Genomic DNA, 20,209 nt, shown 5'->3' with positions numbered 1-20,209 from the left:
TCATAGCAATGTCAGTTCTAATGAGTACGAGGGCATATGTTTTGCAATGCCATCGGTCCCATCTTGATAGGCAAAAAGGATGCTCTCCTTAACTGTATTGGTTCAATCAAGTTCTCTTAACACAACTGAAACCTCTTCTAGATACAATGCAGGTAAAGGCTTCATCTAGGCAGGAATATTTTCCCAATATAACCTAGGACAGGGTTCAGCAATCTACAGTCTGTGGGTCAAATCTGGCATGCTAAGCAATTTAATTCAGTCCACAAAGCCAGGGCATCAGCAGTAATCTGGAAGCATCAGCTGGGTCATACATGTTGGCCAGGCTTTAGACTGAGCTTGGTTAGTGTGCCTTTTCTTAATTTAGCTTAATATTGCATGGAAAGGGGTTAAACTAAACCAAACACTAGCTACTTTATTCCAGAATAAACATATCCACTCATACAGCTATGCCACTATGCCCATGTCAGCTTAAATTTCATGTTAGATAACAGCTGTCTTGGGTAGAAAACCTTATTACCTTCAGCTACCACTGTTGAAAAACACCATTTTTGTCTATCATCAGAGACCTACAGTACATGCAGCACTATTCAAACACTGAGAAGGACGAGGCGCAAATAGCTACAGATCTACAAAAACAACCCAAGCAAAGTCCAGGCACCAGAGGATAGATCACAGTTGGAAAAGATATGCAATACATTTTAGCCTTAGGATCTGGTGGCAGATGCACCCAGGTGGTTTGCTAAAGGTTACTTTTTAGGTTAGAAAGCATGTTTGCTCTAAATATTGCTCCTAGCTAACTGATCAGATACATATATGGAAGCACTTGTAGGTTTACACATGACAAAGCAAACTGTCACACAAATCTCGCTATTCTGGGAGCAAAAATCTTGCAGTGACGCACAATTAAATGTAATCAAACCAACATGGAATGAATGGAAAGACCAGGCTGTGGAGATTGATATATTATGCAAGGGTTTGTCTTACCTGTAGAGAAGGAGCATGAGCTATCCTTTTTGGTTTGTTAGTGCTACTGGTCTTAGATGCCATCCCAGCTAGTGTACGGGCCTTCAGAGCAAGAACAGAAGTCTCAGAGTTGGTGGGAAGTGGAACGCTGCCAACTGGAGTAATTTTCTTACATGCAAGAGCTAAGAAAGACAAAAAATATATTTATGCAGAAATTCTACCATACAGCTAATTTTTGGTTTCAAAATGAGCATACAGAATTATGAAACTGTGGCAAACAAGGATTCAGGGATGATAGCAGGTTTAATTCCTTTGCCTTCTCTGCCAAGCCAATGTAGAACAGACGCTTGCAAGATCTGTTAAGTTAGATGGCATGACCAACTTCCGCACTGATCATAACGATGCAAGTTTCTGTTGCTATGTGCTATTATTTGTCTTTGACCTGGGTGCATGTAAGGCTTTTGTACACAGAGTTAATGAAAAATAATCTCATGTGTGGACACATTTATCCTGGGAAAGTGTTTGAATATGGAGCTACTCAAGAACTTGAAATTTAGTTACAATTATGAATGTGATGCATATACAAGCCCCATGTGTTACGGTCCTTGGCTTCAGTGCAAAAAAAAGGAGGCAGAAGTTAAAACCTACTGCACACTCCCACTCATGGCAATAGGTGTAACAACTCTTGCATTTTTCTTCTTCTACATTACTTGAGATCATAAAGCCACTTATTTAATAAAGAATGTGATGGCAAATGATGTAGAAAGAGAAGTTAAGAATGTCAGAGCAACTAAGCCCTGATGGCATCAAAAGATGGTCTAAAAATTCTTAGGTAGACTCATTCTTTACCTGACCAGAAAAGGTCTTGAGCTGTTAATAGAAGCGACTGTCTCTTGACACAACTTCTTCTGTGGTACAGCAAGAAGAGAGATGCTAAGGGGCTAAACTAGTTAGTCACCAATGGCCCAGTACAACCAGATACAAGAAAAGCCATTAAAAAAACCCACCGCTTCACTAAACCTCCAAGATAAAAAAGGAAAAGAGAATACAAGCACCTGCAATACAAATTCTGGTGGCAAAAGCCAGCTCAAGCTTTGGGTAGAAACTTGGGCTCACTAAAACCAGTGACAAAACTCCTATTATATTGCAGTGGGGCCATACTTCATTTCCTTAAAATTCAGAGTAACCACTAAGCAAATTTCACCTTAAGACTTATTTGTGCAGTGGCTGTACAAATGCACACCAAGTTGGTTGGTGTTGGTGTTCTTATTATTCTTACAAAGAATAATATTGGGGGGGGGGGGGGGGGGGCTTCCCCCAGAGACGTCCTTTCCAGAAAGCACACCTGCAAAAAGAGTCTGCCTTTCTACTATCTATAACATAAGGCAACTTTCCTTCCTTTAAAACATTCTCAAATCATGTTCCTTCAGCTGGTGCAGGTGGCTCTCTCTGCACATGCTGAAGGGCAGATTTGGTATGTGTAGAAGGTAAAACAGAAGTCTAAGTTCATGCTTCCGCTGGACTCATTTATGCCAAGCAGCTCTCAATTTCAGTGAAAAAAATTAAAACAGAAATATAGTAGAAAATGATAAAGCATGCAACTTCCTCTGCATAACCACTTGCTCAAACTTTAATTTTATGAATACTGGTTTGTTTAGGATGGTAAAGTGCCTGTAAAATAAAAAGCTAAGGAATGCAATTTCAAATAAGTATTACTAAGAAAAAAAATAAAAGAAAAGAAAGTCTTAACATTCCCTAAAAAAAACAAATTAGGGAAACACTCAGAAACATCATAACTATGCTATCAAGGTTGTTAAATGGAATATAAATTTACCTTGATAACACAAGTCTCTGAGTGAAAGTGCTAGAGCAAAAAAACCAACCATGCTTATCCACCCCATACCACCTTCCATTTATCTATTTTTCATTTTTGAATGGCTGTAAGCATTTCAGAATGACAGAAACATGAGAAACAATAAATGGAAAAGAAAGCAATTAGTGAAAAGATTCACTTGTCAGTGGCTATGAAAGAGAAGGGAGTAGATGGAACTGTAAATTGCTTGGAGCTGTGGCTTGCTAACCAGTTTTATAAAAAAAAAAATCCCCCAAAAAACCTGGCAGGTGCCATGCCCAGTGGAGCTCTGGAAGGCTGTGTTTACACTCATATGAGACTTAAACTAGGAACTTCACCAAGCACAAAAGCCAATGAACATATAATACACGTTTTAATCCAAAGAACTGCAACAAGAGAAGTTTCAGAGGGAACCAAGAGATCAGTGTGATGACAATCTCAATAAAAATGCATCGGGGCCTAACTAAGAAAATACTGGTACTGCACAAGGACAGAATACAAACAGCTATTCAACGAAGCTATAAAATCCACTTCTCTTCTAACATTACCAATCCTAGATACAAAGGGTATAGGTTGAACCCTGAAGGAAAAGATGTGACTAAATTATGGCTGTTAAGAACACATGTACCTTCTAGTACTTAAAATTCAAGATTCAAGTCTCTCCTCCATATTTATGCTTAGGAAGATGTTTTTGCCCCAGGCCATTGTATAAGAATGATGGAATACTTAAAGGAAAAAAAGTCACACAAGACAGGACTAGCTGCATTCAGAATTTTGTCAGGTTTTCAGATGATCTGCATTCCTGTCCAGCAAGCTCAGATCAGCCACACATTTCTTTAGAGTGAGGGAAGGTTTGGCTTGAACTTTATAAGAAGTTTAATATATTTCTCCCCAGTTTATTTGTTTTTTCAGTATCCATGTGTAAGCTCAGACACAAAATTTTGAGTCTTACCTTGCGTGCATTTGAGAACTGTTCCTCTCCCACGAAAAGAATGGCAACTTTTATTTTTGGACATTAGGGCTGAGCAACATGGCATGGATTCATGGAACACATTTTGCATTTTGTTTTGTAAAAAACTTGTGAGCCTCTCTAGAGATGTTCTCGTTTTCAGGGAACAGTGGCATCTTTTAAGCTAGGGAAAACTTGCAATATCCCTAATTGTTGGCCCAATGCACACAGTTTTGACCTTGCTAATGCTATCTCACATGGAAAACCATGCGAGAGTCTTGTACTTTCACTCTAAAATGCCAGGAACTGCTATTCTTCCTAAAATGCATCTAAAAAAACAGTGCCATTTTAATGAGAGGAAGTGAAATGATGGAAGCCAATAATAAAGCTAGGAACTTACTCTGTTTTGCTGCTGTGGTAAGGGCTGCATTTGGCACGTGAGCAATCCTCCTCTTTTCTCCTGGCAAAGAAAGAGAGGCCTTTTGAACTACCACAGCCAGCTGTGCTGCCTGCTGCTGTGCCAGCTGAATCCTCTGGTAACAAACCTCCTGGGCAGTTGGTGGGCGGTATGGCCGGATTACGGGCTTGCTTGTGACATCTGCCTGTACAGACACAAAAGATTCTAAAACCACCGTATTTGCTTGCTAATGCCCAGCCCTTTTCTCTTCACACAGAACTGAGAGAAGCAGAAAGCTTTTACCACGCTAGGTCACTGGATTTACTTAACTGAGAGGTTTGCTTGGGTCCGCAGCTGGAAACAGAGGTGACATGGGCATGCTGGTCTTCCAGATCACACCCACTGAATACAACTCCCTCTGGTTTTAGGCTTGATTTACATTTCAAGCATTATGAGTGTATAACAAAGTTATATAGGCATTTTCTTGCGTGTGAATTTGGTGTGCAGGGGAGCAGTCTGAATTGACAACAAATCAAGTGCAAAAAGTTGTAGCAGTGGAAAAGTCCCATACTCAACTTTCTTCAACATGTCATATTGGGACCACCTCGAATTTTATTCAGAATGGAGAAGAGGCTCTGTGCCCATTCAATAGTTGGGCTCTCTCTAAGACAGTGGAGGGCAGGTCACATGGGGAGTTTTGCTGAGCTGCTCTGGGCTAGATCAGCACACCCCACCCTGCCCACGCAACAACTCATCAAAACTCCCTATGTGGGATGGGGCTGTGGGAGGGCAGGGAGCAGCGTTCAGAAGCAGAACAGGAGGATGAGGCTGGGATCACAGGGTGGGGTTGTAGGAAGGGGAAACTGCAGGGCCGGGGCCCAGAGCAGAGGCGCAATCCACTGCCCCCACGCCCCTGTGACAGGTGCCTGCTCCACAGGCAGGGGCATGCAGGGAGCAGGTCACGGCTGTGCCCCAGCTCCATGCTGTCACTGCCCCAAGGTCCCAGGGTCTCCCTGGTCCTGCCCGCCCATCTCACTCCCAGACACTGCTCCCCACTGGCCCACAGCCCCATCCCAGCCACCCAGCCAAGCACCCCCTTGCCTGCATGGGTCTTGCCTGGTCTCCATGGAGACTCTGGGATCATGGGGTGGTAACAACAAGGGGCCAGGGCTGCACATCCCTGCCCACAGAACCGGGACTCTGCCCTGACCCTGCGCTGTCTTGCCCCGCAATCCTGGGGTCTCACTGGAGACTTGCCGGGAACCGCACAGGCAGGGCACGCAGCCAGGTGAACGGGATGGGGCGGGGAGCTGTGTCCAGGGTTGGAGGGGGATCTTGGAGCTGTAACACCATGGGTCCAGGGTCAGGGCAGAGCTGTGATCAGCTCCCGGCACGTTCCTGCCTGCAGAAGCTGTGCCCATCACAAAGGCATGCAAGCAGGAGACTGCAGCTCTGCCCCAGGCCCTGCCCCATCAATAGTCTGAGATCCCGGGGTCTCCCTGGCCTTGCCTGCCTGCCTCGCTCCTGGATATCACTCCCTGCTGACCCACAGCCCCATCCCAGCCGCCTGGCTGTGCACCCTGCCTGAGCAGGGCCTGGCCCCAGCAGCGAGTGTGGTGTGGACAGGCTGGGGTACCCAGGCAGCAGACAGAAGGAGCCACCACCACTGGGGCTGCTGAGAAATAGTCCGGCCTGCACACCAGCCCTGCTGCGCACCGGGGGGGCAACAGGACCAGCCACATGTGCCACGGTCCAAGCAGCCCCCAACACCTGGGCCAGGCAGAACCAAGGGACTCTGCGGGCTGGTCAAAATCCCCCAGCAAGCAAAATCTGGCCTGTGAGCCATATTTTGCTCACCTCTACTCTAAGACTACAAACCAGGGAACAAATAAGCACTGACTATATTACTAGTTTCTGTAAAATGGCTGCTTATCTTCTGCAAACTACTTGAGGCTAAACAGTCATTAGACAGTAACTCTAGATTATTACCAACCTGCTGGGGGGGGGACACGGACACGACTGTTTTATCATCAATTCCTTGAACCAACAATTCTGCTTCATATAAAACACGACACCCAGACTGAAAGCTGCCTCTTTTCCTTCTAGTTTTACTTTAGTGCTTGACATGTAAATTGCAAGGATTATAATAGGCACAACACAATTTAAGTGGCAGTAGCATAGCATGACACTTAACCCTATATGCAGAGGCAGAGTAAATGTTTTGCAGAAGTAGAAGTTAGTGACCCTATGTCACCCACATGAAAGGAGTAGGCGATAACACAATGTCCTAGCCAATATTCTTTTAATGTATTAGGCTCTGACACTCACATCTGTGTACAACCTGTTGCTGAGCACACCAAAACTGTTCTGTTTGCCTACACAATATCTGCATCATGGCTACCTTGTCTCTTTGAAAAAGGGTTTTTGGTGTCAGCAGTTTAATTGAGAAAATGTATTTAAAGATGCATAAATGCCTAAAATGTACATATTTACAATAACTATTTGAGTTCATGAATTTCCAACCCATTTACTTCCATCTCTTATCTCGCTAGGTTAGGAGAGCTTTATCAAACACATGAACTGGCTGAGGATATGCAAGTAACCAAAATGCATTGACTTGACCTCAAGACTTAAACACGTTAAAAACAAGAAAGCTCTTTCCAAGCTGAATTGAAAGGAAAAACAATTATTTTTGATACTCAGGTCAAGCGAGTGCCTAATCCTCTGCACTTCTGCTACTAGAATATAACACTAAGTAATCTATACTCAGCACCTGAAGGGAAACGCATTAAAGACTTAAAGCAAACAATTTATAAATCCGCACAAAACATTTAAGAAAACAATGTTGTCTTTACGGGCCATTTTACTCTTCTCTAAATTAAAGAGATATTCATAAACACATAAGAGAAGATGTCAAACATAATTCTCTGCTGGTTGAAGTGGAGCGACTGCCTCTCTTTTGCCATCAACCTAACTGGAAGTAGTGGACTTCAAAGTGAAATTCTTCAGCTGGGGCAGGGGGAACTTCCTCAAAGAAGGATGCCAGTGTGAAGATGTTATGCTCCACTGTCCTATATTTTGATTGCCTTTCTTAATGCACTTTACTTATAACAGAGAAAGAAATTTTAACACCCTGCCCAAACTACATTTTTGCTCCTGAGGTTTACACTTACATTTCCTTGCTTTGTAAGATGGGAGATCCTTCTTTTTTGGCCAGGATATAGAGTAGTTAAAGTATCCTCTGTCTTTTCTTCACTTCCCTCTTCTTTGGATGGCTGGAAAACAAAAGAGTAAGCTTCCAAAAGTGAGTCATCTGAAGAATGCACTCCAAGGGGATGTTTGGAAAGCCCCCCTCTGGGATAATGGAATCATAAAGAGAAATTGCTTCCAGACACCAGGTGTATACAAGCTACCACCAGCTGCTAAACTACTGAAAGCTAGCATTGAAAATAAGAGAGACCAGGAAAACAAATGAACAGCAGCATTGCTGTTCCCACCCAAGCAGTCTTTTCATGGACCTTACAATAGGATGCCTCGGCATAATCTATTAAAAACCATTCTTTTGACTGCCTAAGATTGTATGCCTTAACAGGAAATTTTCACCTACCAACCACTTACACACTTGGTATGTTTGCCAGTATTTTTAAAACCAAGGAATTTAATTAAACTCTAGATTAGTTAATTTCTTGCTCGCAACTAATGATCTCTCACAGGGGAGGCCCTGTAAAGCTGAAGGACACAGAACCACACTGTTGTCATTGCATATTTAACTAATGCACCCCTGCAGGTATACACAGGACTAATTTAATGGAAAAGCTATGGTGACACACCCAGAGATGCTTTAATACAGCAAGAAAGCAGGACAGAAGAATAGCTCTGTATTTATTACATTAGGTTTCCAGATGCTTTTGAATTGCCACATAAAGGCTCATGAGGCTGATGCCTCAGGCTTGTTCTCAACAAAAATGTTCATGATTGTTGTTAACATTCCACTGAGCCATTTTTGTGAATGCTGAAAATATGTTTCACGGGTTAGCTTCAGCCATATCTATGTTCAGATCAGTCTCTATTCTTTAGAGCAACTGTTGGCAGATTTCTCCATGGAAAGAAGTTTGAAATTCATCAAGAAATTGTAGAGGAAAAGCTGTAAGACCAGATTTTGGGGAGAGCTCAGAATCCAAATGAGAATTTTCCAAAATACTCAGAGAAAAAATAATAATATTGTTTAGTAGTAGTAGTAGTACTACTACTACTACTACTAATAATAATACAAATAGCTCGCATTTACTACCAGCTTTTCAAACTGCTCCAGTGTTTAACCATTTAGGTATCTCAAACATCACTCTTTTGAAAATCTGACCACTTAAATTAAGTTTAAAACTGAGGTCCTTTGAAAGTCTGGCCCTATAAAATATTTTGAACATTTCACATTGCTCAGACAAATTCCTTCAAAAATTAACTCACTGTGACCTGGGACTTCAGATGATGTGTGTGGAGCTGTGACTTTCAGGTAAGTGCACATATTTTAGTGTGTGAGTGTACTTCTTTAATTTTATTTGCATTCTTTTTGAAAAAGTAGAGCACATCTAAATAAGCCTCTCTCTCGGGGGAAAAGAGAGAGGAAAAAAACAGGGATATCCTATATGCAGGAATACGGGATATTGTGTATGCAAAGCATAGTTCCTTGTAGGACCAACATAAATCTGTTGACCTTTGACCCATTCTGTGCCATAGTGCCACATTTACATACCAGGAGTTTCATCAAACTGAGAAGACTGGCATTTTCTTGCTATATAAATGACATGTCCTGAAACTCTTCTCATTTAAAATTGGCAATTCTGGGTAAGCCAGGCACGGCTGACAATAACAAGCAAGTCTTCTGTCCACAGCAAACCTCCTCCTTCTATTGTTAATAACGCCATGAATAGCATATCTGCATTTTAAGCACTATTTGATTTTGCTAATTTAATAGTTTAGATGAAAATGATTAAACTGAAACCTGATCTATAGTTTCTTCCAACATGGCTCTCTCAATGCCACAAAATATTACTTGTCAGCAAGAGAAACATCACTGAGCCATTACAGCCAGTAACAGCTAAATGAGATTCTTTAATAGGTAAGCACAGACTCTTTCATGACAAGAAACCCTCCTTTTCATACACCAAGCCTGGATTTATTCTGCCATCTATATGCACAGAATTGTTCTGCAGGTTTGAGCACATAATTTTACCTATAAAGACACATTTTACTCACCATTATAACAAAAGTCTCAAAACCAAGTGCAGTTTCTAATCTGAATTTAACGGAAATGACTAAAACTCAATGAGTGATCTGGATTAGAGGAAGAAGGGAACCAGCCCTAATAGCCTCAGAGCCCCTTTCCATCCCTGTGATCCTAGACCATTCAGCTACAGGTCTCAAACTATGCTCATTGCACTGACTTTTCAGATCAGCATTCCCAAAGAGGGAAAAAGTTTTGTTTCATCTGAAAGCTTTTTAGTTGGAAACTCACTGGAAATCCCAGAATGCTAAAGTCTCCACTGTCCTTAAAATACAGATAGGGTGTGTCTACACGTGCATTTATGCCAGCTTAAAATTACTGTGCAGTAGGCAGGAATAGGCCAGTGCCTACATGTGCAGGCGTTAAAGCGCATTAACACTGTGTGGACTGACTTGGGACTAAAGTTAGTCCACACTCACAATGTTAAGTAAGGTGTCTACATGTGCATTACTGCACAGTAACTAATCGGACATAAATTTGATACCTGCGTGATGCCCAAATTTACGCCCAAATTGGTCTAAGTCAACATATTTACTGCACAGTATGGGTGTGTAAATGTAGACCCATGCCCATACTGCACAGTAATTTCAGTTACTGCGCAGTAAATGCGCATGTGTAGATGTACCCACTTGCGTACAAAGCATTTTGGGTTATGGCTTCAAGTGATGTCACTTAGCAATTCCTCAGATACTTACACACATATTTCTACTTTGGTACCATGCATTCCCTCAAAACATGTCCAGAGCAGCTGTTTTTGTAATCCCTTCCCCATCAAACCTTATTCCTAGAACAAGGACCATACAAAAAACAGCTGATTCAGCTATAGTCTTTGGGTGTTTATATCTTGAAAGGAAGTTGTTTTCTTGTCCTTTTTAAACTAAAACCCATTTCAAGTTTGATTTCCTGAAGCCCCTGCTACGAATACAAATGAAGTAATCCCTATCAGAAAATAAAAGTCAGGAAACACGGGGCTCATCTACACAAGATGCTACAACGCAGTAGTAATGAGCTACCGTGCAGTAGTGTTGCTGGGCACTAACTATAATACAATGCTACTGCGCAGTAGTGTCGGGGGAAAAACTGTGCAGCAACAGTACTATGCAATACTGTTTATGCAAGTAGTAAATGACTGCACAGTAACAACTGCACAGTCTGCCACTTGTGCAGATGTGGCCACAAAGTCTTTTTTTTTTTTGTAAATATAATGGAAAGTATAATGATACCCCTTCATAAACCCATCGTGCGCTCACACTAGGAATACTGTGCCCAGTTCTGGTCCCCACACCACAAAAAGGGTATAGAAGAACCAGACAAGGTTCAGAGAAGGGCAACAAGGATGATGGAGGGACTTCCACTTGGAGAGGCTAAAGAGGCTAGGCCTATTCAGTTTATGAGAGACACTTGAGAGGGGGCATCACAAGGGCTTACAAAAAACTAAGTGGCCAAGAGAAAGTAAATAGGGATTTATTATTTACTCTCTCTCTCCCAACACAAGAACCAGGGGTCACAAAATGAAACTAGTAGGTTTTAAGTTTAAAACTAACAAAAGGAAGTTCTTGTTCACACAGCGTGTCATTAAAGTGTGGAACCTACTGCCACCAGATGTATAAGCTGACAGTAGTTTATCCAGATTCAAAAAGGGATTGGACAAATTCTTGGGTGAAAGGGGCATCAGTAGCTATTGAGCATGGGAGTTAGGGACACAGCTTCTGCATTAGAACTTCCTAGGCCTTAAATGCTGGAGGCTGCAAGTGGAAGAGGAACAGCAGAAAAAAACCCTGGTCATACCCAATTCACTCTCTCTTTTGGCATCTACACTCTGCCACTATGTAACACAGGATACTGGGCACGATGGAGCTGTGGTCTAGCCCAGGAAAATGGAAATTCTAATGTTCTTATACACTCCAGTTTATTTACAACCAGTCACTCGTGGAGCTCGGGGTTCTGCTTTCATTACCTAGTTGAACTCATATCAGAAGGTAAAGGAGGAATTTTGTTCATCTCTGCCCCACAGGTTGTCACAGGATTATTGCTCTCAGCATGCATTCTAGTTTCTTTTCCAGTTCAGGTTTATATATTCATCGATGCGGCTTCCGTTAACTCCTAAATTTCATTCTTTTTACCTTTGGTACCATGTCTAGTAACTCCCCCTTCCATACAGAATTTGTACTACCCATAGAGTTGGATATGGCAATCCTTACACAGAAATTGCAATAACAGTGGAAATTGGCATAAAAGTTAGCTTTAAGAGGTTTCCTTTCAAAGTGTTAGCAAGATCATATCTGACTATTAGAGGTGCACCGATCCATCAGTCCATGTCGTATTAGCACCAATTAATGTCAGTTTTCCATTTTTGGCAATCGGCTTTTTTTGGACTGAGATGGCAGATAACGTCACCGATAAATGCCGCGTGCATGGGCAGAGCCGCAGCATGCCCAGGGCCAGGAGTGCCACCCGGCAGCTTGGAGAGCAGCGTCCAGCTGGTAAGTCTGTGGGAGGAGGGGCGTAGTGGGGGCAGATCGAGGCCCCTGCGGTGAGGGAGGAAGAGGGATTGGGGCTTGGGCAGGTGCTGCCAAGCCAAGGCAGGGCAGGGCAGAGCCACAAGCATATTATCCAGGGAACGTGGGGGGAGTGGCTGTAGCCCCACTCCCAGCGCTGCCACCACCTACCCCAAGCACAGCCCCACCCCAACCCCGACTCTCCCACCACAAAGAGTCCGGTGCTGCCCCTGGCCCCAGCCCGCAGCGGCAACCCACCCTCTCCCCGCACACAGATCTGGGGAGCACACACCCCTGATGCCTCCACCAGAGGTACACATAGCGGCAGGAGCCACACACCCCCTCTCCCCCCATGAGCTGTCGACTCTGTCCCATACCACATTCCAGCTGGACAGCCCCTGCCCCTGCCCTACTCCCTCCCTCACCACCGGGGACCTCGATATACCTGGCCCATGCCCTTTCCCTCCCCCACGCCCCTTTCCCCCAACAGACTTACCAGCAGGACACTGCTTGCCAAGCTGCAGGCTTGCATATCGGCAATCGGATCAGTATTGGCCGATGTGGCTCGTTAGTAATCAGCCATTGGTACTGGCTCCCAAAAATATCTTTATCAGTGCACCCCTACTATCTAACTGAATACTGGCCAAGGATCAGCATTATAGGAGAGAAGGCTACCCAGGTGAGAGGTCAAGGTCCTGGGTCTCTCCTATATAGGCAACTCCAGCCTACTAAGGGTTTAAGGCAAGATGGCACTTCCTTACATATTTTTTTCCATTTGGTCCTCCACTCAGTTTCTATAAGAGCCAGCCATACCAGTCTAGACACCAACATGCCATTGCCTTCCAATCTGCTGCTTGAATACACTCTGCCATGATGAGCTCTGGGCTGTCCCGTATAGAAGCCCGCCTGAATTGCCTCACAAAGACCCTGGAAATTCCCCATGAAGCTGTTGCTGTTCCCCGCCACCTTTGGTTTAGTATAGAAAAAGAGTAATAGCAGAGAATCACTCTAATCCAAATTATTGGTGCAATGAGAATGATGCTACTCAACTAAACTCAGCCACAAATGTGCTCATGTGTTAGTCAAAACTTCAAATGGATGGATGATTTAATCTTGTTGGGGGGATGGGAGAGAATTCCCCCTCTTTTCCCTCTTCAGCTAGATAACAAGAGCAGATTAGTATTACATTAAGAAGCAAACAGATTTGACATTTAGATTTGACGAAAGGGGAGCAATTGACCAGCTTTGAATTCAGGACAAGAGTTACCTGCTTCCCTAGTCTTCCCTTGTCTTCTGTTTTCACATCTGTGGATTCATTAAAAATCCTGAGGCACTCTTCCATGGGGTCAGAATCATAATCCAAGTCTCGCTCCAGGATGGAATAATCAATATCAGAAGTCGAAGAGGAGGAAGACGACCTTGACAGCTTGGGACATTTAACATTCTTTGTCCCTTCATCACCACTCTGGGAGCCAAAGCTACAGTCATCTACATCAGAGTCCGAGCTCACATTAGGACAGCTGGCTGCCCCCCGTTTTCGCTTCTTGTCATCCTCCTCCCCACTCTCATCTCCAAATAGGTCAACATGACTCAATGTCCCCTGCTTTGGTTTCTTCTTGGAGTTCCTAACTTCTCCAGAGCTCCCTTTCTCTTTCAGTTTCTCAGATGAAGTTTTGCCCCCTTTGTGTTTGCCACTAGATGTTTGTTTGCCATTCTTCAAATCAGCTGATTTTACCTTGGAGTCCTTCTTTCCACTTCCCAACTTCTCTGTGCTAGAACTTTTGTTGAGGCCTTCTTTCTTGCTTTTTCCCAAACTAGCCAAACAGTCAGTGGACTTTGACTTCTCTTTCTTAGCTACCTTTTCCAATTTTTTTTCAGGTTTTTTCAAATTCCCATCAGTTTTAGCTTTGATACTTTTCTCTTCACTTTTAGTTTTTATTGTTTCTTCTTTCTTGACTATTCTCTCCTTCTCAGCATTTTTACTTTTGTCTTTCTTACCTACCTCCTTCTGGCTGGAAGGCTTATTGAAATCTGTTTTTTTCTTTTTTGTTTTGTCTTTTGATATCTCCTTGTTTTTGTCCTGAACGTTCTGTTCTTTTGTGCCAGACTCGACCTTCACTACTTTTGTAGACTTTTCTGACAACTGTTTAACCAGATTTTTCTTTGAACTTTCAATATCTTCCATGTCATACTGCACAGCCATTTCTTTCATCTCCCGGGAACTTAGGTCTTCCAGTTTGGTACTCTTCTCTTTGCTGGATAAGTCATCATTTGATTTGCTTTCAGAACTGACTTTAGTTTGTGAACGACTAGAGGTTGGCCGATATTCCAAGTCAGCATCATCTTCAGAGTCCGAAAACCTGGCATCCGTTTCATAGTCATCAGATACATTACAAAACTTCTTGCAGGAAGGAGAATAAGATTCTTCATGATTAGAGATCCTACTTCTTTTGGTCCCCTTCTGTTCCTTTGTGCTGGCTTTGCTCAAAAGTCTCGCTGAGTAATTGGAAAGAGGGTCATATTCCAAGTCTGTACTAGGCTTAGAGTCATCAATCACATACTTATTGTTAGAAACAGCATTATTATATTTTTTAGTCTGAGCTACAGCCTTGGGAACATATTCCAGTGAGCTACCTTTGGATTTTGTCATATCCAAGGTGTATTTACTTGATCGACAAGCAGCAGTCAAAGGGGTAGGGTTGTAGTCCGTGTTATTATTCAAATTATAGCTACCTGGGTTATACTCTAAGGAGGTAAAGGAATCTGTTTTTGTCACAGCAGACGACACGGGTGTTTGGGGAATAAGCGAAGAGGCCTCAGATGTGCTGTATTCTTTTGTCGTCTCTAGTAGTTCCTCATACTTTTTCTGTTCTCTCTCAACTTCATTTTTGACCGCCTCAATGGCCTTGTTAACCAGCTCCAACTGCAGAATGCTAGGGGTAGATTCTGTAATGTCACTCAAAGCACCATTCTCTCCCTGGGTCAAAGGTTTAGGAAGCTCAGGATTATATGGATCATAACCACGCTCTGTAAGGGAAGGAAAAAAGTATTTTAGATCTAACAATTTTTAAAGTAATATGATTCAGACATAATAAAATACAAATCTAGCAAAGTAAATCAAATGAAGTCATTTTAATCAGAAAACAGCATTGGACACGTAACAAAAATATGATCTAGTCAAACACAAGGTAATAGTTTAGTTCGAGGTGAACAATTATTTCAGTTGGCAGGATACGTAGGCAGTTTTAGGGAGCTGTCTCAAGCCAGTTAGCACCCCCACTCTTCCCAAAAACAGCCAGAAGCCTATGCACCCTGGGGTTCCTCCCCACCACCAGCGCCCAACAGCAGCTGAGCACACAGCCTTGGCCCCAACCCACCCCAGACTTGCCCTGGCCAGAGCAGACTAGGCCCAAGCCATCCAGGACCCACATGCACAGCCCTGATCCCAGCCTGCCCCACTGCCTGCTCCTGACCCACAGTGAACAGCAACAGAGGGTGCCAGGCAGAAGCTGCTGCTAGGCACGAGGGAAAAGCAGCCGCCTCCCCCTCACCGCTGCCAGGACCTTCTTGTAGCAGCTGCCCAGATCCTATAGCCAGGCTTCCCTGTGGCTCTTCACTGCCACCACTGCCCCATTGGGCAGCCCAGAGGTATCACTGTGCATGTGGGTCCTGGCTAGTCTGGAGTTGGTCTGCTCTGGGATGAATCTGGAGCCAGTATGGGGCTGGGGCTGTGCATGCAGGTCCCCTCCAATCTCCATAGGGCTGAGACCAGCGGTGGCAGCAGCCAGAAGGAGCCACCGCCACCTGAGCTGCCTAGAAGTGGAGTCCAGCGGCAGAGCTGCCCAGCTCTGCTGCATGGCTGAGGCTGGGCATGCCACAGGTTGGACAGAGCTTGGGCCAAGTGGGACCAAAGGACATGCAGTGGGCCAGATCCAGCCCATGGGTTGTAATTTGCCCACCCCTGGGTTAGATGTAGTATCATTGGATGATCTCTTTGCCCCATACTACGTAGGAGATAAGATTAGATTATTTAAATGGCCCCTTTGACCTTGAAGACTGTATAAAATACTTCTATTATTTACTGTAGACTGAAAAGCTCTGGAGGTGAAATTTGCTTCTGAGGTACTTTAAAGGAGAACTAAGCAACAATACAACCTGGATGTTGTTACTACAAGGAACTATTTCCTATGTTTCCACCAGTCCTATTTTTCCCAAATTATTTTTACTACTGTGGGCATTTCAACATTAACAAGGCTGCACTAGAAAAAGGAATGTTTTATTATGACAAAAATTGCCAGTTAAGTTACAGTTTCTTTTTTGGACAATGCCAATGAATTAAGCACCAAAAAAATATTTTCACTTGCAGTTCCCTGAAGGCTGTGATTAAGGAGAGACTCTTACCTGAACTGGTATACTGAGGAAAGTTGATATGTATGCCTTTGTAATGAAAGAAGAATGAAAACTAAAAGATCCTTAAGAAAGGTAAAACCACATTGTAATTTCATAGAACAAGATCAAGAAAGGATGATTAAACGTGTTCATGAAATTTTAAAGGTAACCAGTGGTCAACATTTCTCTTTCCAGACATTTCTTAGACTGGACATCCTCTTCACATATTTACAGGACTGAAACTATATGAAAATCTTGGAGGACAAAGACTAAACGATCCACTTTGGCGTTACCCTGCAATTGTCACTTGCTGCTCATCACTTCTAAATGTTACATGTTTGTTAAATTAGGAATTAGTGAGGTTCAATTTAAACATTTAAGTCAAAGAAAATCCGCGTGTCGCCCATTTGATATATAATCTGCTCGTAAGGCTCATCAAGGACTACTGAACCAGTGTACCTAATGTTGTACTTCTGTAATCAACAAGCAAATAAAAGCGGGTGCAGAGAAAGTTAATTACAAAGGAGAAAATTAACAAAGGCTCATGATACCAATGATTCGGAACCAATAAGTGCTACTGAACTAGCTTGTTCATCCACATGCATTTCTAAATAGCAAGCCAAGATCTCAATCAAGACAATTCTGCTGAACCCAGTGGCATCAGCTTAAGAAAACCTTGCTACTTTATACTGGAAGTAGGATGCTTTTTAAAAGCAAATCAATAAAAATAATGGATTTGCTCACACATTAAGAAACCACTACCTAGGCTTCAGTGTGGAACATAGCTAAAGCCCAGTGTTCTGTGCAGATTAATAGACACTGTGTTTTCATGTCACTGATTGAAGGCAAGTTCTTCAAAACAGCAGAATCAGCAATGAGCACATATTACTGTATCTCTCAAATTACATTTGCGTCCTTACAATGGGCCCAAATGTAAAACAGCAGATTCTATTTTCTTGCAAAGGAATGATTGCTTATGGTCAGCAATACAAACCATTTCTTTGCATTCCCAGCACAAGACTGAGTCGAGTCAAGTTCTGTCTTGGACAGACAGACGCTGACACCCTCTTCTCACTATTCACCCGTTTCAAAGTACTGTTAATATTTGCTCGCTGTTGGCTATTCAAAAGTTACTCCTATTAACCACTGGGGCCAAGCATTTGGCACACTGCTTATAAGAAAGCAGAGGAAGAGATGGCATTTAGAACATGAATACATAGGATGCACCTGTAGAAACAACGTGTACTTCAGCAATGTTGTTCTGCTACTTCTGACCACAGTCCTGCAGCACAGAACGTTTCGGGAACAATGTCCCACTCTATGAAAATAGCACGGAAACATTAGAGTAATCTTTCTAAGTGGCTGCCTGCAATGTGATACTTTTCCAAATAACAGAGTTAGCCAGCCAGTGAGTAAGGCTATGCTGGCAAGGAGCAAAGAAGACAGAGAAGGTTGTCAAAATCCTATACACCAGGGCTGTGCGAAACAGTTATTTTTTAATTCGGTTTCGGATTCGGCCGTTTCGGAGGGACAGCGATTCGTTTCAGTGTTTTGGATCACTGTTCCATTTCGATTCGGCCGAATCCGTTTTGGAGTTTTGACGCTGTTTCGGCCATAGGTTATAATGGGGAACCACTAAAATGCCTATGACTTTGTCATTTCTTGCCTGATTTGAATGAAAATTGCATGGATGGGGCATGAAGCCTGCTAAGTTTCAAGGAGATAGGTGCAGGGGTTTCTGTGAAACTGCACTTCAAACTGTTCAAAGCAAAACTCACATCACTTGCCAGCAGCAGCAGCCTGCTGTCATCCCAAACGCAGATCCAGGGGCCCGCAGCCTTCCCAGAGGGTACGGGCCCCCAGATCTGCACACGGGATGACAGCAGGCTGCCACTGCCGGCTGGGGCCAGCACCAGCACCCGAGATTTGAAGTGAAGTAAGAGCAAAGTCATGGATAGATTGCTTAATCTTCAGGGAGAGAACTGCATTTGAAATGCATCATGGCCAGTCACCTAACAACCAGGGGGAGTGGTAACCAGAGATACTGGGCCCTTTAAGCACAAGTTTTTTGAAACCTAATCACCCCTACCTTTTTTCCAAAAATGTCATTTCTAGAACCAGAGAGAAAGCAAGGTTAGTACGAAGCCCTGAGCTATTTACAGTTTTTCTTTCAGCTATTTTACTCTAAAACAAGATAAGGACCCAAAATTAAGCAAATACCAATTTTTAAGAATGGAGCAAAACTAGCTGTTCACACCAAGATAAATATCAGATAGCTTGTAAACAGTTTTGGATGTGCAAGGCAACATCCAAACACAGTCAAATCAATCAAACAAGACTTATATCTGCACTGCACACAAAAGTTGCACCAAAAGAAACCTTTACTTCTCATGCTGTGGATGAAGCAACTGTAGTCTTAACACGTGTTAGCAGGTTAAAGTAAACTCGACATTTTACCCCAGGTTTAACACATGGCAACAAAGAAAAACCTTCCCTTTTCTCCCAGAGAAAGACAAGGTTTAAGAAACCATCAGAGGAAGCAAAGCCAATAGCTAAGGGACCTCTTCCTGCCAGCCAGTTCTTACAAAAAGGCATATCTAATAAAACACTTGTTTCACTAAAAAAGAAAAAAAGTAGCTTTGATGTCTTAGCAGTTTCAGAGACGATATTGCTACATAAGAAACACCCAGTTTTATGCTACCTCACATAGCATTAGGCATATCAGCTATCTTTGCTGTAAAGAGGTAAGCAACCAAAACAACAGGTTAGGGGCCTTGTCCAAAAATATTCCTTTCATGCAGCAGCCATTTAACAAACTTCCAACCCCAGAATTGATACAACAGAGATGATCAAAATAAATCACCCCAAGATTAATGTCAAGATTTATGGAAGGAAAATAGTTTCCAAAGGGAAAATCATAAAGAAAGAAATGTCCACACTTAGAAAAAGGATTTTTTTTTTTTAATTTAATCTAAAAATTGCCTCTTAAAAGCAAGAGAGTGGACTTACAGAAACAGAAGAGTGCAGACAGGGAAGACCAATACAGTAATGTAATGGAGGGGGGAGACAACCAGGGCAGTAGCAAGTTTCCAGGGTCTCCACCAGCAATGATAGCTGCCCATGCCAGCAGCATGGCAGTAGGCACTGACCAGGGCACAGAGATGTCCTCTTATACCTTGAACACTGGGACTGTCGTCCATGGACCACTGTAGTCCCCTACTTACTCACCCTCTCTCTCAAGTCTTTCAAGCCAGACTCTAGCCAGTAGGTACCTGGGGGTTTTGAAGCCCTGAGACAGAATATCATATTTACTCACTTTTCCTCCAAAACTTAGCCTTCCCAAATTGGAGTGTCTTAGCATGGAAACTGATTTTTTTCTGCCAAGGATAACAGCATAGAAACATGGTAGCATGCTTGAATGGCCTGTGCAAAGCAGCAAGTATTCGATTCAGATTCAGCCAATTTGAGAGACAGCAATTTGATTCAGTGATTCGAATCATTATCCCAATTCGATTCGGCCACCAAATCAGCTACCGAAGCTTCGGACAGCCCTAACAGATAGGCTGGGGGGATGTATCGGGCTCTTCCTGAGGGCATGTGCCCCCAGGTCTGCGCGCAGGATGACAGCAGGCTGGGGCCAGCAGCAGCACCAGGCTGATTCTTCCCAGCACTTGGCTGGGAAGAATCAGCCTGGTGCTATTAGGAATAGTCCAGTGCCCCCGTCATCCCGCGCGCAGATCTGGCGGCACTGGACTATTCCTGGCACACAGTGCGCCCGGCCCAAGTTCCATGAAGAATTAGTCTGGTGCCACCACCAGGAAGAGCTTGACACAGCCCCCAGCCCGCCGCCCTCCCAGGGGGCACAGAGCAGTAAGAGGCA

At 43.3% G+C, this 20,209-nt stretch overlaps 1 protein-coding gene across 2 annotated transcripts in view; it reads right to left on the bottom strand.

Moving 5' to 3' along the window:
• The window catches only part of REXO1 (RNA exonuclease 1 homolog), a 46,537-nt gene that overhangs the window by 24,752 nt on the left and 1,576 nt on the right, over positions 1–20,209 (bottom strand). For both annotated transcript variants that reach the window (XM_006027170.3, XM_025208297.1), the window contains exons 2-5: positions 13,208–14,967; positions 7,335–7,436; positions 4,165–4,366; positions 985–1,145 (exon numbers count right to left, since the gene is read on the bottom strand). In XM_006027170.3, the coding sequence (XP_006027232.1) occupies positions 985–1,145; positions 4,165–4,366; positions 7,335–7,436; positions 13,208–14,967 (2,225 nt within the window). The remainder of the gene's footprint in view (positions 1–984; positions 1,146–4,164; positions 4,367–7,334; positions 7,437–13,207; positions 14,968–20,209) is intronic.

Source organism: Alligator sinensis, unplaced genomic scaffold (assembly GCF_000455745.1).
Source record: "Alligator sinensis unplaced genomic scaffold, ASM45574v1 scaffold103_1, whole genome shotgun sequence".
In the NCBI taxonomy this organism is placed as follows: Eukaryota; Metazoa; Chordata; order Crocodylia; family Alligatoridae; genus Alligator; species Alligator sinensis.
This window is presented reverse-complemented; position numbering and strand designations above follow the sequence as displayed.